The sequence below is a fragment of the Netta rufina genome (genome assembly GCF_964035555.1).
Source record: "Netta rufina genome assembly, chromosome: 8".
Lineage (NCBI taxonomy): Eukaryota > Metazoa > Chordata > Aves > Anseriformes > Anatidae > Netta > Netta rufina.
The window spans coordinates 30,874,291-30,891,294 of record NC_140131.1 but is presented as its reverse complement, the minus strand read 5'-3'; the positions used below and the strand labels follow the sequence as shown (position 1 = coordinate 30,891,294).

General features: G+C 37.9%; 1 protein-coding gene across 1 annotated transcript; it reads right to left on the bottom strand.

Annotated features, from left to right (window-relative positions):
• Window positions 1-5,219: 5,219 nt before the first annotated feature.
• On the bottom strand, window positions 5,220-16,857 carry DNTTIP2 (deoxynucleotidyltransferase terminal interacting protein 2). Its single transcript, XM_084291070.1, has 7 exons — window positions 16,737-16,857; window positions 14,229-15,970; window positions 12,523-12,658; window positions 11,719-11,814; window positions 11,167-11,331; window positions 10,006-10,115; window positions 5,220-8,628 (listed from the first exon to the last, which is right to left on the bottom strand). The coding sequence occupies exons 1-7, from the start codon at window positions 16,839-16,841 to the stop codon at window positions 8,535-8,537; spliced, it is 2,448 nt and encodes an 815-aa protein (XP_084147196.1). The 5' UTR covers window positions 16,842-16,857; the 3' UTR covers window positions 5,220-8,534.
• Between the last annotated feature and the right edge of the window lie 147 nt (window positions 16,858-17,004).

Sequence of the window (17,004 nt, the reverse complement as noted above, 5' to 3'; positions counted from 1 at the left end):
AGTGTTTTTCTTACAAAACATTCCCATTACCTGCACTCAACCAGATGTCTGCACTGCACCACTGCTCAAACACTGCACTTGTTTCATATGTACACATCATTCACAGAGCACGCGAGTGAGGAGAGAAAACAAATACTGCATTTAAATGGTGTGGGGGAAGGTAAAGATTGTTTTAGATGGTTTCAAAATTATCATCTTTTAACTGTGTATTCAAATTCTTGTTCTTAATCTGCATCCTTGCTGAGCAAAATTTATATATTAAATATCTCAAAGTCCTATATATAAAGAAGTTCATACTAAAGAATTATGTCCTACCCCTCTTGATGTTTTCTGAAGTCTTGAGACCAAATCTGTATATCTGCTGTGGGTTTTCTCATATTTGTTTTGCATGTAAACTCTGGCAAAGAGATAATTTTTATCAGTGTCTCAAGTTTATTAGGACAATACAACTGCTTCATTCTTACAAAATGAAGAACCAGTAACTGAGCTGAGAGAACAACCAAATAAACAGGGAACAGGAGAACTCCATCATCCAGTAGCATTTAGCAAAGCTGTACAAAGGAGAAGGGAAGCTTGGTGAAAAGCAGCCCAACTGTCTGGATAGATTCTAATATACAACTTTTGCCACTTAGGTTTGATATATGGAAACTGACAAACAAAACCAGGTATGTAATAAGGCATTTCCAGAGGAAATTTCATCTTAGAATTTTAAAGTTACCTTGCAGATGACTAACAGCACAACAACATGCAGGAATACGAAAACATCTAGCACCTATATTTTACATAAGGGAAAATGGAGCAGACTGTAACGTGGTATAGTAGTTGCAAGGCTGCAACAAGAATCCAGAAGTTCAGGATTAAATCACTAGACTGCAGATACGTGGTGTTTGTTTTTTGTTTGTTTGTTTGTTTTTGTTTTGTTTTGTTTTTTAATAGGAGGAGCTGATTTACAGTGACATCTGTGAAAAGCTTTAAAGGAACTCAACTGTGTAAATATTTGTTGGCTTGATGTTAATAATAATAATAATAAAAAGCCCAGATATTACATCCGGTTTTCAAAACGTAAGGCAAGAACAAAAACTTTGCACCTTCAACTTTGTTTTTATAATTATTAACTTTAGCTTGTAGTCTTTGGGACTGTTTCACAACTTAAGGTAAATCTGAGGATCAAGTTGAGGCAAAAATGGCTGTTGCTCATCTCTTTGTTTGCTCTGAAAACAACAAATAGCAAAAGAGAGACTAGATAAAATTTCATTATACCAGAGAAATAAACTTAAACTGAAGAGCAAATGCTTACAGAAAATATATGCTGAAATCTAGGATTTTGCTATTAAAAACAAACAATTAAAAAAAAAAACAAAAACAAAATCAAACATAAACAGCAAGATGTGGAGCTAAGCCACACGGAAATAGAGAGCCGTAGCACAAAGGACAAAGGTCAAGTGTGGTAGGTACAGTTAAGAACATTAATTCGAAATGCATCACAGGTAAGTACCTTGCACAGTACACAACTTGAGGAACATACAAAAAAGAAACTGAAAAGAGCTACATGAGAAAGTTTGAGAAGTGACAAACTTTAGCTTATTATCAAAACTGAGATGTTAATAAAGAGCAAAAAAGATCCATACTTTTAAAATAAAGTGAACAGGTTCTCCTTTTGCAACAGAAAAGCACAAAAAAGTTATGTTCCTGAAATGCACTGGAATACAAGATGAGTGAAATGCAGTAGATCAACACTGTAAATCAACACTGAAAAAATGCTTGTAGCTATTTTTCACTGTGTTAAGCTACACAAACAAGGACTACAAAAATAAAAGCAGAAAAGGGCCATAAAGCAAGCATGAAATAATTCTGCAAAGCAAACCCCCACTGGAAAACAATGCTGAAACCCAAATTGTAGAAAGTCTCTCAAAGACCACTCCAATCTTATGACTAATTTCTAGGTTTTTATTATCAGTGGGAAAATACCATAGGGTGGTGATATTTTTGGCCTGCTTTTGATCCACTTGCTGTCTTGTGTCAAGGTATTGCTATCTCAGTTTCTCCTCATTTAAAATTAGCAGAATAGCACCTAGCTTAGTTCAGTGAAAATTGTCTAAGTGCCAGCACAATTGAAGTTCAGCTCCCTGAAACAGAGCATAAATGTGAAGAGGAGCTAAGAAGACAGCTTGTAAGAGAACTGAACTTCAGCTGGCGCTAGAAAAGCTAGTCCAAAGGACACATCCAGGTCCAGACGCTATCAAAGGTTAATCTGTTGTTGCTTAACATACCACATTTCCTCAGTTCATGAACTGTGAGCTGTTCTGTTTCTCATGCAGCAGCTCCATCTGTTGTCAAAAACGAAAAGTGGACTTTGCATTGGGACTACCCTCACAGGGGAGGGGAAAAAATACAGAAATAGACTTGAATAATTTTAAATATCTCTGGACAATTTCAGTACACATCCCCAGTCAGCCCTGCAAGAACACCAGCCAGCCTGTTACCTGCCTGTGTAAACCAACTAACCAAACTGAAATTACGAGAGGAGATAACACTCACACAAGCCTCAGAATTCTTTGCTCATACAGCTTCAGGACTAGTTTTCTCAAAGCTAACTCCTGCTCTTCACTATCTGCAATTATTAGTGCTCTGCTGTCCAAAGCTACCATGGTATCAAATCACACTCGTGAGGTGCTGACACTCGGTTGCCCTACAATAAATGTGCCCAGATACTCCTGTACTACAGGATGTTCATGGCAATTTTCAGCTACGTACAAGTGATTTAATTGAGCTGAACAAATATAAATTTAAGCTCATTATTTTGATGACTAATTAAGTTCTTAAAAACAAAAGTTCTGTTTCCTTTATGAAGCATAGAGCTTGAGTTGTTAGTCTGAGGACACAAATAAACATTTCTTTACAAGAAGCACAAAGGAATTTGGTCCAGAATGGCACAGTTGTGGCAAGACCACACAGACCCAGAGCTCGTAAATCCAGTGAGATCTACTCTGACTCTTGTAGAACTTTGATTCTTAGATGCATTTATTTTTATGTTCTTCTCCACTCCTATAAGGTACTGATATCGATTATTACATGAAATACCAGACTCTCACAAAACCTGTACATCCTGTGCAACCCATGCAGCAGCGCTACAGATCCAGGTGCCCAGGAGTCCTGTGCCCCTCTTTGAGTCCTGCAGCAGCAGACATGTTCCTGATCAGAACTACAGATTTTAAGGAAAAGTCTTGTTTTTTGTTCTTCCCATTTAGAAGGTTTTTCAAAGACTCCGAAATATTCTCAGTAAAATATTCTCAGTCACCAATTTCCAGGCGTTTCCCACATCTCACCATATTTCTCTGTCACCTCACAACATCGTGTCTAGCAGAGACTTCAGGGACATATTTTCACTATTTTCACTTATCACCTTCCAGATTCCCCCACAGTGTTTTGTTTTGTTTTGTTTTTGTCTCATGTGGCACTGGAAAGCTACAAAATGCTGCAGTGTATAGGGTGCACAGTAAACATACCCATGTTTTTCCCAAGTACTTTAATTCAAATACTATTGTTTAAAGAAAACATGCAGAGATTATTACTAAAAACCTCAAATGTTGGAAATCACCTATGTTAAAAGAGCTTCCTGTGTGAAGTTGAAGTGTATTTAAAAGAATATAAGGTTTGGAGCTGACCCAGTGTAGCTTCCATATTCTTGATATGGAAAGGGTTTTTTTGGGTCTGAAATTGAATTTTCACATTTAGCCCAGAAGTGCAGTGATGTTAAAAGCACATTAAATAACTGGAATATGAGAAATGCTTGTATTTGTTAATGCAGAATCAGACCTAACCTAATTTGTCAATGTTTCATGTTCATGTGTGTTCCAAGACCCAGTCCTACCAAGATTTCTTTACACAACTTTATTTGAGGATGCTTGGAAGAACAGTTCTACAACATAAGGAAACTGTGGAACAGGATTCCCTTATGTTCCCTCTAATATAAGGGTTAATATTGAAACCACCCACGTGTGATGACAATAAATATTTTATGTACAGTACTGATGGAAGAACAACAATCCGTCTCTCAGAAGAGGTAAAGGCACAGGCCTGCCAAGCACCTCACAGCAAGCTGCAGTCACCCTTCCCCTCCCCGGCCCCGGCCGTGCATGTCGGCTGCCTCGGGACTTGTTTACACAGCAGCTAATACGGCTAAGCCTATTCATACTGGTTTAAAAAAAACGGAGAAATGATAAAAAGCGCGTCATTAACGAGCGAAAAAGAAAGCACCCAGCATGAAGGGCACTTACAGTCAGAGCAGGGTCGCGCAGGCTCTATGGGCGGCGTGCGGAAACTCCAACAGGTGGCTCCGTGGCGCAATGGATAGCGCATTGGACTTCTAGAGGGTTGAAGGGATTCAAAGGTTCCGGGTTCGAGTCCCGGCGGAGTCGCATGTGCTCTTTTATTTTCCTTCCTCTCTCCGTGTGGCTGCGACCTTTCCCCCTACCCCGCCCCCTCCTTCCGTCCCGTCCCTCACGGCCGCGGTAACCGAGCCGACCGACCTGGCGCTTCCCGGCGGCCGGCTCCCGTCAGCGAGTCCCTGCGCGGCAGCGCCGAACCCAACACGGCCGCCCCCGCGACGGGGCGCTCGGGCCCGCCTCCTGCCTCAGGCTGCGACCGAGCCCTGAGGCGCGCGGGGCACCGACGGCCGCCCGTGGCCGCCCGCCCGTGCCTCATGCAAGGAGTGGTTTTAAAAGAAATGTTTGGGAAGAAAGGTCCCAAGCAAACCCTGACAACAGCAACGACCTCGGCACTTGCATCTGACCAACTGAGTCATGCTGTTAGGTTTCTAGAACCATCTCTGGAAAACGGTCTTAGCTGGAAATAAGGCTACTTCTCTCCTTCAGTGACGGTCTGACACAGATCTAGTCAAAATAATTTTCAAGCAACAAAACGCCCGCAAAATGCAGCAAACGAAACAAGCATTTAATGTGTCAATTAATACCATCTTTTCTTCCTAACCTATGCATACCAATAAAACGAAGACAGAGCCACTTTAATTAGACCTATCAAAACAAAAATTTGGGTGGTAAAATAATAATAATAGAAAAGCAGCAGCAATAAGCAAACCTCGATGCTATTCATGACTGAAATAAATTCATGATTTATTTACAACTTAATAAATTCATGATGCAATTCATGAATTATATTTAATTAAGAAAATGCTTTTTAATCCTGCACAGGTGACTACAGCCTCTCTTTCAAATCATAATAATGTTTATTTAATAACAAGGTAAAGCCCCGTAACTGAAAGTGAGCCACACTATTAGTAACACCAACTATGACTGTTTGACAGCAGAGAAGCCCATTCAGGAATGCTATCTAGCTATAAAATATGTAAAGCCCTTTACAAAAACATCCAGTGTTCCTGAATTCACGGTTAAACAGCCAACACTAACTTCTCTTACATGAATGCCATAAAAGCAACTAAGTCAAGCGACAGACAAAATCTTCCTCATCCCGTCACTTCCAGCAATGCATTCATTTCCAACTACTACTCTCCTTAGTTTTGTATTTAAGGGTAATGCCACAAAATCTGCCTAGACCCCAGTGAAAGAAATAGAAGGCCAAGGCTTTCACATTTCACATTTACACATTGCAAGCAACATTTACACAACCATACTTGAGAAGTGCGTAAGTTAATTAAGAGAGAGATGTGCCTGATGGCGAAGCGGGGAATTCCTTGGCACAACCACACAAGCAGTAGCAGCAGGGACAGCTCTCCCAGTACGCAGGCACAAGCCCCTGTGGGGAAGTACAGGGGGACAACCCCACAAAACGTGCGTGTGAAGAGGGGCTTGAAGAAAACGTTGCAAGGACAATACATGCAGTCTTTTGGAATGCATTAAGAGAATCAGAAGGAAAATAAGCAAGAATTTTAGCAAACAATATAAACTGGACAGATCATTAGGCAGCTTCAGTTTTAAAGGGACTGTTGATTGCAGGGAGATTAAAAATGCCCAAGGTACAGAAAAAGAAGCATGAGCAACAAAGGAAAATGAGAAGTATTTTACTTCTGCACCTAAGTTAACCGTAACTACTGGTGGTACTGCCCCAGGACCACATCAGCCACCCTTAGCTACGTTTCTGTTGCTCTTTCATCTCAGGGAAATTTGTCAGTAACTGTTTATATCATTACAGGCAGAATTAATGTAACACAAACATTTCTGAAAGCACAATTAAAAGAAAATACTTGCAACTTATAGTCAAATAGTTTCTCAAATTATGCTAGTGTTTAACAATTTTTTGTTGACAAATTTGAGTATTTTCAGAGAAATCTTATCATCTGGTAAGTTTATGGAGTCACGTGGTGCATTTTGTTTTCACCTGCTGTCCCTAGCAACTTAAAATTTGTCACTTTTAATCAAATTCAATTGATTAAATTGAAATTAAGGAGCACTCCAGAGTATTACGTTGCTATGCTTTTATGAAAATAGGTCATTGCAAAACAATATGCCAAACTGGTGCCTTCACTGGAAGAGGCTGAATGAAGCACAAAGTAAGGCAGTAGTTGACTGGCACGCTGGCAAACGTGAGGTGCAGGTCCTGCCCTGCAGCCCTGCTCACACTGTCTAATGTGTCCCCTTCTTGCTCCCACAGTAGAACACGAGCACTTGCTGGACACAGCATGTGGCAAAACAGAAGACATTAGGACATCTGAAGGAAGGGCAAAGATAAAGAATATAAAACAAATCCCATACTAGTGATGTTGTATATAAATTAGCTTGGTTTAATATTTGCAACAAGCTATTAAGCAGCCTGAACAACCAGCATGGCACTGTTGCTTGCTGCCTAAAACCAGAACTTGCTCTTCTCTCTTAGGGCCCTTCAGGGTAGCACATTGGTTTTCCGGAGTTCAGCTAGAAGATCCCAAGATGCAACAGAATAACAACTACTCTGGTGCCTTGTTTTCTTTCCTCAGTGTTCAGTAGTCATTTTCTGTGCTTCCATTTCTCATCCAGAGAACAAGACACCATAGTTGTTTTTATTGTCTTTTTATCATTTACAGGTTCAAGATTTTAGCTTACATACAACTGTATTAGAATAGTATCTGCATGGTAGCAGGGACTTGGGGGCAAGTGGTTCTACAACTACATGTTTCATGCTTCCCAGCAAATTCACTTTACTTTGTGCACCATTTATATCTAGGTAACCAGCACTTTTTAAGGAATCTATGTCCCTGTCTGTGCTTGGTAATGAATATTTATGGTTAACTTCAAAAGAATATAAAAAAAATCCAAAGGCTCATGGGAAATTTTCTTTCATATTTCAGTTGGTGATCAGTAAATACCATGATTCTCATTTCATTTTAGCTACCTCCAGCACAAATAGCTAATATCCTTAAAATAAAACACATAAAAAATCTACTCATTCTCAGGAGAAAAAAAAAAAATCATAGTTAAACACTGGTCAAAAACATCCTTTTCACTTAAAATCAACAACCTTTAAAATTCAGTACTTTCAAGAAAACAATAAGTATCACTGGTCCTCTGATAATCTCTTTTATATATTCCTCACCCAATCCATCTGAGGCAATGTAGCAGTCTTATTTCTTCTATTATCTGTCTTTTCTGCAATAACTGAATTAAACTGACTCTAACCGCAATATGATAACTAGGTCATTAAAAAACAAACAGCACAAAACTTTTCACAATCACAGTACGTCATGAACTGTCACTGAAGGGAAACTGAACTAATACCATCTTTATTCTTCCAAACTCACTCTATTCATTTTCCTGAATAACTATTCCAAATCAGCTACCAGACCGTATTCTGCAGACCACACCCTAGGTAATGGACCCAATTGTCAAATTCTTTTCACAAAAATCATCAAATAATGATTAAATGGTAAAAGCTAATAAAAGTGACAGAAGACTGGATGTTAAAATTTTGCATATAGATAGTTACTATATTATTTTATGAATTAAGCAATACTATATACTTTAATATTTATTTATAGTTACATATATTATTTCTATATATGTGCATATGCTGAATTCCACAGCATTCTCATTCCTGTTACGTTCAGTGCTGAAATAAACTCTTCACAACCAAACTATTTCTCAATACCCCCTGTTACATTTGGCCAGAAGCACCTTTGATAAGACCTAGAAAATTTGCTACGATATATAATGGGTGTGAAGGTGAATTATACACCTAACTTTAAATTAAATTTACTAATTCAGTCACATAAAGACTGAAGACTGAGCAAGACATAACCAATGAATTTGGATGTTGTTCTCAAATTTAACAATATGCTTTCAAATCATCAACTTTAAAAATAAACATTAAATATACATTACATATAAACTTTTTTTTTTTTTTATAAAGCTTCCTAACACATTCCTACTGCAGAAATTTCCCTAACCCTCAATTTACATGACTTCCAATCTTAAAAAAACAAAACAAAACAAAAACAAAACAAAAAAACACACCACAAACCAAGGAAATCTGTGGAAAGTTTTATAACAAATAAGTTGTTCCAGCTTGTTATTTTTCTTCAAGTCTTAATTGTGAAATTTCTTCTTCTTCCGATTCTTCTTCCCTGCTGCAAAAGCTGCTTTTTCACTCATGATCTCCTGATACTTCCTTTTATTATATCTGAACAAAATAGATAATTTACTTTTAAGCAAGGCAAATCAAGTTTCAGGAAAAGATAATATGGATACTTATGCATACATAAAGGGATATCAACACTTGGATTTCAGATAAATGCAGGTCACCTTATTTTAGAAATAAATTTGATTCAAGAATCAAGAATTCTGGTATAATCATTGTTTTTTTTCATTGTGTATATAATCACATTTTGGACAGTTTGCTAAAATGCTGCTACTGCTCCTGTTGGGTAGACTCGCCAATTTCAACAATGCTATGGATACATTTTACCCGTTTTTATGCTACTCTCTCAGCAAACTTAGCTAATCAACCTTACTCTACTCAAGATGGGAGAGTGAGATGACATTAAGATCACACAATACGTACTGAATATGAGCTGCTAGCTCCTCTACAAGACTTTTATGTACCTATCACAATGGATCATTGCACACTTAGTGGTACTTTTAATTGCAAGACTAAAAACATTTATCTGCACTAATGCTAAAAGAGTTGGTTAAAGTCCTAATTAGTCATAAGTTAGCTGATCAAATTTCAAAGAAATTCATTTTTTAAAGTTGCTTCTAATAAATACCTTATGAATCAGGTCAAGCCAGAAAGCTAGTTAAGAGACAGCTATACTAACTTGCCTTCCCGACATTAACAATGAATTTACAAGCCTGACAATACTAACCTTATTAGCCTAAATCAGGTACTATTTCCAAGAAAACATGTCATTATGAGGGAAAAAAAGTAATACAAATTAACATCATGTAACGACTAATGTAAAAATGGATCAATTAAGGGATCTCCTCCAAAAATCTGGAGGTTAGGCCAAAATTAAATCATCCATATTGTGCAGTTTTGATTCCTATGACAGGTGGCAGACTGACATACTTATCAAATAAAATCCCACCAACTTCCACATTATTATGGTCAACATTTTTCACATGCCAAGAAAAACTAGTAAGTCTTCACACAAACAAACAACAACAACAAAAAAATGTTGATGCATAGGCATAAAGCACTCAGTTTTTGGTACAAGCCTGTGTGGACACCTATTTTAGAAGTGAACCAGAACAAGCCTGAATGTTTTCTTTTCAACACTAACAGTACTTTAAGAGTAACTGCCAATAGCAATGACCCCTGAGCTGGGTAAAGCCCTTTTACGAAGATAAAAAAAAATATGCTATCACATTACAATTATCTCCCGTCCCTTAGATCTTCTCAATGACAATTGATGAATTGCTAAAACAGACTAAAAAGGTTTCTTTGAAATTAACAAAAAACAACATATAAACTGAATGGAAACAACAGCAGAGCTATATAGTTAAAAATACACTTCTCTACATGTGGTATTAGAAATACAGAACTATTTTAAAATACCTTCTAAACTCAGAATCTGCAAGCAGCTCTTCAACAATTGTTTTCTTCCTTTGTTTCTTAGGAATTCGACTATGATAAAAGTCTATGGGAGAATCAACCACAGTTCCAACCTAAAAAATAAAAATTATAAATATTCTTACTGTAATGGCAAGATGTTATTTTTTAATCCTTAACGACAATTCTAAAGGCAGCTACAGAGAAGATCGGAATGGTATTTATTATATAGAAGTGCAAAATGTCAAAAAAGTAAGCAATATTTTGTACGCAAAGTCATTTTTTGCTTCATGCTTAGCGGACACAGGAGGGTCTCAGCTTTAGGACAGTATGATTTTCAACATCAGACTGCTGTATCAATATTTAAGAAATCCAGTTAACTTTCAAACATCTTCCTGAGGAGGGAAAGGAAATTCTTATGAGTGCTAGTTTGTTAGATGGGTTCCACAGCAGCTCTAATAAAAGCTTCATCCTGTAAGGCATCACATTTCTTCCAATTGGCGTGTTGGCCAGTTCTAAAATATTTGTATGTCCATAAACTTCAAAACACACAATGAAATCCAGTAAAATCCACCCTTTAGAATGAAATGGAAATGTAAAAAATTTCCTCAAGCATGCTAACTATTCAGAGACATAAGTAGATGGAACTGAGACCATTTCCACAGTTTCTCCAATAATTATTTTCTTTAAGCAAAATGTTTTACAGGCGAGAGCTTTGAAAGCAGCAGGAATTCTAGCTGTTCACAAAGCTAGTTGTATCCATTCAAACTATATTAGCTAGTAAGAAAATAAATGCTATTTATTATCTACACGCTAATCATAAAGGCTAGTACTTTAAAAGCAATGGAAACCTAGTCACTGAGGGTTCAGAATAACAATTAAGTCAGGTGTTCATTCAGTCCTATGAAATCAGCTGTAATAAAAAAAACAGCTGTAATAAAAAAACAGCATATACAATTGCTTAATAAAAATAAAATAAAAATATACCACTGCTTAACTATTTAATATAGTTAAGCAATTGTGAACTGCATCAAATTACTCAAAATACTTTGTAATTTAGCTATGAAGTTAAATCAACAAAAACAGAGGGCACCTATAAAATAGGTAGAGAGTAACTGTTCAGAACACCTGAGAGTAGCACAATGCCTTCTTTTGTTTCTTCCTTACCTGGAAGTACTTGGGTAGACCATCTCTATCATTCTTTTTATAAAAATGCTTAGGGTCCAATGAAGCTCTCATCTTCAAAACTTTAAGATCGTTTTTAAGTTCACTTGTAATTTCTGGGGCTTTCATACCAAACCAGCCATCACCTGTTGTCTTCTCTCGCTCTGCCTAGGACGCAGTACAAGAATAATAAAGTTCATTCAGCTACCAGGACAGGATACAGCTATGAACTTCCCCCTCCTCCCTCCAAAAGATGGATAAAGCATTTAGAATGTAACTTTGTACCTTTAAAAAGTGTATTTTATGACTCTTTCGGTAAGATCATCAGCACTGTATTAATCCCAGATTTGTATCCCATGAGTACACATTAGATTTCCCTCCACTGTACTGGTTACTTACTAAAAGGATTGCTTTTCACAAGATGGCTCAAAGATAATAAACCGTAGTTTAACACTCCACTTTCTGTGAGCCATGTAAGTGCACACGGTCCCAGTGTGGGGTTTTCTGCTAAAGATGCTGTGTTGTCATTTGAAGCATTAACAGCTCTTCACTTACTCTTCGCTGTTTCTTTAGCTGGTGAAGTGATTCCCTGAAGGGCGGGACACATTCCTTTTTTTCAAAATCTGGAGTTATTATACTCTTCTGCAAGAGCTGCAAGATGTTATTTTTAAATATCAGTCAGTCATATCAGCAATACAAACATACTGTTTACCTGTATTTACAGAACTTACCAAAGGAATGATACAGAATCTAAGCAAGCATTATAACAAAGCATTTGAGTTGCAAACACTTTATTTGATGTGCAACAAAAACAGCAGTAGCCTTTGAATCAGAGGAAGCAGAACCCTGGCCAGCAAGTTGGCTAACTCTGGAAGACAGAAGATAGCGAGTGCTCCATAATGAAGTGGGCTATCATGGATGAGCATAAGAAAACAGTCCCAACAAAAATAATGGATTTCCTTTATTTCTAAGGGTGTTTTGATATAAAACTACTTATCTCATACTAGGAATGGTACAGACCTGTACTTACTGAAATTCATTCTTGCTATACACTACGTATCTTTTTAGCAGACTTTAAGCTCACGTGCTGTTAGGCAAACCTGCATGCACTATCAACCTTTTTATTTTACATGACAATGCTGGTACTCATGCTGCTTTTCTATGTCAGAAGTGTCACATGTGCTTGAATTCTTATGATTAAAACCAAGTGTAAACATACACTTTGGCCAAAATGAGCGGAGGTTCTCAGCAAACCAGAAAACAGGATACTTCTTTAAAAACAAGTAAACCAACCTTATCGAAGTTAACAACTTTGTGTTACTGTAGTCATGGGTAACTGCATAATTGTAAACACATTACCTGGTCCTTCTTTTTCTCCATCGGTTGTTTAATTATGCTTGAACTAGGCTTTTGTTTTTTTCCATCAAAGCTTATATATAAACCTCCGAGCTTTTTAATGTTCAAGCCAGGGTCTATGCTGCTGGAAAGATGCAAACTGAAAGAGAAATAGTTAATGTTCAATATATTGTAATAAGTCACCTTCTGTCCTCTGAATAGGAAAGGCAGAAAACAATTTTTTTCTTCTTCCAACTTATGTTCAGTACTGCAGTTAAGTCTCAGTATCTAGAAGAAATACCTAATTAAGAGGTGACAGAAGATAAAGGGGAAAAATCAGGCCGCTACACAAAGTGAGGCTTTTTAAAGAGCAATACCTATAGATTCACTTCCACGTATCTTTCACATTAACTCTAATGTTGTATTCCTATCTTAGATATTTCTATATTCTGTAGAAGTGAATTATCAATTTGATTAACCTTGCAAAAGAACTTATAATCAGTTTCCTTCTTCTATACATTGAGAAGCTCGCTAGTTAAAGAGGAAAAAAAAAAGGCCAAACACATAGGTGGTAAAAATATTTTCAACTTTTAGTGAAAAGTATGAAGATGTTAGAATTCATCAGAGGAATGTTGGAATGGTAAGTCACTGTCTGTATAATAATGCTAGGAATAATGTTATTTAACAATTCAAAGCTAGGATGTTTCACCTTTTCTTTCTTCATTATTACATTCAGGCAGCCAAAGAAATGCATCCATAAACCAAGTATGATGGCTGACTCAAGAGGAGCTTTTAAATAACAAGAATGCATAACACCTATTATTTTTATTTAATCAATCGATTATGTATTGATTATATCAATACATAACATTACATTTTATATACCATATATTATATATAGTATAATATTTTATAAAATATTTATAATATTTTACATATTATGGAAAATATGCCAACATCTAAACTGGTATCTGGTATTTATTGTAGCTTGAATGTTTATATATGTTATGAACTAATAATCTGTAACACCTTTACACAGAATACCTGTCTTTTGTAAGACTTCTGGCCCACCTGAAGGTTTCTTAGAAGAGTAAGCCTTAAATTTATCAGACCTAAACAGCGTATTATGCTTTAAACACACGAAGCATGTAAAGGGGCTTTAGCAGGGAGTTGGACTAAATGAGTTTAAGAGGTTCCATCCAGCCTAAATTATTCTGTAATTTTAGGCTGGGCTGGTTTTGCTTGAGGTGTTACAATGTCACAATCTATATCTTCCCTGAGCCATCCTGTAAAAACAAGAACTGAAAACATGAAAGCTTATGCACATGTTTAGGATTAAAAAGCTTGACCTAATTAAATAACATGCAAGTGATTTATTAGACTTCCATTATTTATACCCCCCTCAATTTAAATAAATAAAAACCTTTGCTCTGAAACAGCAATTAAGTCAGCCTGACCAGTTTAAGCCAGTTTCACATTTTTATTTTTTTTTATGCTAAACACATACAAGGCTTCAAGATACCTAAATATTTCTGACACTTCTGTTCTGCTCCATGTAAACCTGAAAAAATAACCGAATTATAACTCTGATCATCTGAGCAATCCATTTCCACATCTATGACAACACTACTCCCTCATTTATTCTATGTCACTGAGCACATAATGCATGTTATGTGAATATGCTTAAATATAATGCAGATTTTCTTAGTTACTCCCAGAAAGATACTTACACATCAATTTTATTTTTCAATAAATCATCATCTTCATCTTTCTCATCTTCATCTATCAGTTCTTCTTCAGCCTCTTCTAGATCTGAGGATTCTTCAACTTTTTCATTTCCTTCATGTTTACTTTCAACATCACTAGCTTGGTCTACCTGATCTAGATAATACTTTTGGTTGGAACCCATGCCAGGCTCAGTATCAATCACAAAAAGCCCTTCAACATGCAGTGAATTCTTTTTTAAAGGTTTGGTCATGGAAGGAGTCCTTTCATCTGCCTCCATGTAACTCTTATTCTCTTCCACTGTATCTGTGTCTTCCACATCACTATTTTCAGATTCATCGCTTTCATCTTTGCTCAGAAACAATGTAAGGGAATTATTTCCACTGCTTGATCTTTCACTGCTGTGGGATACAGAATCAGCATATTCTCCTGTTTGGTCTTCGCCACTGTCCACACAGATTTCAAGCATTCTACTTCTACCAGCAACGCTGTCAGTTATTTGTGCAACAGGTGCATCCTCTCGTGGGCTGCTGACTGCACTAGATTGTTCATCCTTTCTTAATTCACTTGTGTGGGCAGAAGACCTCTCTACCACTGCCTCAGCATCTATTCTTTTGTATTCTGGAACTTTTTTACTTTCATTTGATGTTATTTGCCCTTTGGATTCTAACAATTGTTTGGGACTCATGCAATCATTTGAACAAAGATCCATATTCTTTAATTTCACTCCCCTCACGAGTATTTTACTGTGCTCTTCCTGAATTTTGTCACATTCTTCTTCTGAATCATCTACCCCAAGAATTTGTGTATCTTTTATTGCTTTTTTTCTGGGCGATTCAGTATTACTACTTTGTTTCATTTTTTTAAGACTACTGGGTGTTTTATCATTCAAAAAGTCTTGTTTCACATCTTCATTTACGGTTGCATTAGCAGATTTGGAAGAACATTTGCTTGTAGATAAACTGGATTCTTTATTATGTGCGGTGACAGAGGAAGCATCTTTGTTGTCAGAGACTAATTGTGGAGCAGGTCTAGAATCAGAAATTATTAATGGATCAGATTTAACTGTGTCCTCAATTAAATTATCATCTTCTGAAACAATTATGTTTACTTCCTCATTATTTTCTGCTTGTGCTTTCATTTGCATGCTCCTAGTAAGTCGTTTGGTAGTAATGGGCTGTTCCATATGAAAACAGCAAGACTCTGCATCAGAAATATCTTCACTCTGGGCTTCACAGACTGGATCTGGTTGTAACTTCTTTCTGCTTTGCCTTTTTCTTGTAGTCCTGGTAACGTTAGGCATCTGGACACCAGAAACAACACCGGAACAAGATTCAGCTTCAGAGACATCATCTTCATCCAGAGTCCTGCTTAACTCATTTAGAAAAGCAGCCTTGTCCTGTCTTTTTTTTGCAGGAGAATCTGGTTGATAAGGAACTACAATTTGTCGTCTTCTTGTTACTCTTATAATCAAAGGTGTCTGAAGACCAGACACAGCAGAGCAGTTTGATTCTGCTTCTGACACTTCCCCATCAACCTGGGGTTCGGCACCTGATTGTGCTGAATGAACAGTTTTGTTCTCATTTCTAGTATTTTTTATCTCTAAGCTATCACTGGCATCTGATTTTGCTTCTGGGTGTTCCACCTGTTCAACCTGAGATTCTTTAATTACCTCAGGCTTACAAATTGCTCTACTCCTTCTGGGCATCTTTGTAGATACAGAAGTACCAATTTCAGCAGATGTCATCTAGAAAGAAAATGAAAAATCTTTTATTAATGGATAAGATAATCTCATAAAAAAGTATGCTATGCAAACCACTAACAATCTTTTTTTTTACACAAATCTAGTCATGATGATAATGTGTTAAAACTCTCCAAATAACTATCTATGTCAAAGGAGCATTAATAAACCATTCCTTTCTTATCCATTTGTTTACTGTCTTTTGGTCAAGACAAAGCAAAGCAAACCACTGCATTAAGAAATATAAAGATACCTTCTGTCTCATTCCACATAATTCCGGCAAGCTGTCATAGGAAATAAATCCAGAAGTGACATTCTGAAACACATGCAGATTTGCTCAACTACAAATTAGACCTAAAAGGTTTCTGAATCTATTTTTAACAGCTTTAGGAACAGACTGGTCTCACGGCAACTGCAACACCAGGCACAAGCTGCTTCTTCTATTATGCTTGTAAGTTACCCTTGAAAACAAGTCAAAATCGTAGAAAAAACTCGTTCTGTAGTGGAAAAAGCATTGTGCAGCAGCAGGATCTTCCCGAAGCATAGCATAACGTCGGATCACCATAAAACATGCTATCTGAGCGGTCAATATTGACAGCACCGTGCCCGCGTCTCGTGAAAAAGCTACAGACAGGCGCTCAGCTCACAGCAAGGGAAGGGGGGCAGAGGGAAGATGGCTGCCGCAGCACCGCGCCTCACGCCGCAGCCCGCCCGCCGCAGCCCGGGGCCGCCGCTCGCCCTCCCTCCCTCCCGGCCCAGCCCCCACCCTCACCTCCGCCGCCCCGGCGGGCCGGGGCCCGGGGGTGCTGCCGGTGCCTCCAGCCGCCGCCGGCGGCGCCTGCCCCCGCCGCCTCGCCGCCTGCCTGGTGGCCACCATCTTGGCCGCGCCGTGCCCAGCCCCTTCCGGAGCGGCCGGCAGCGGCAGGGAGCTCGGCCCCCTGCGGGACAGCGCCGCTGAAGCAGCCAAACGCCAGAAAGTGGCGGAGCAGCCGCAGGGCCGGGCCCGCTTGGCACGAAAAGGCACCGGAAAGGAACCCGGG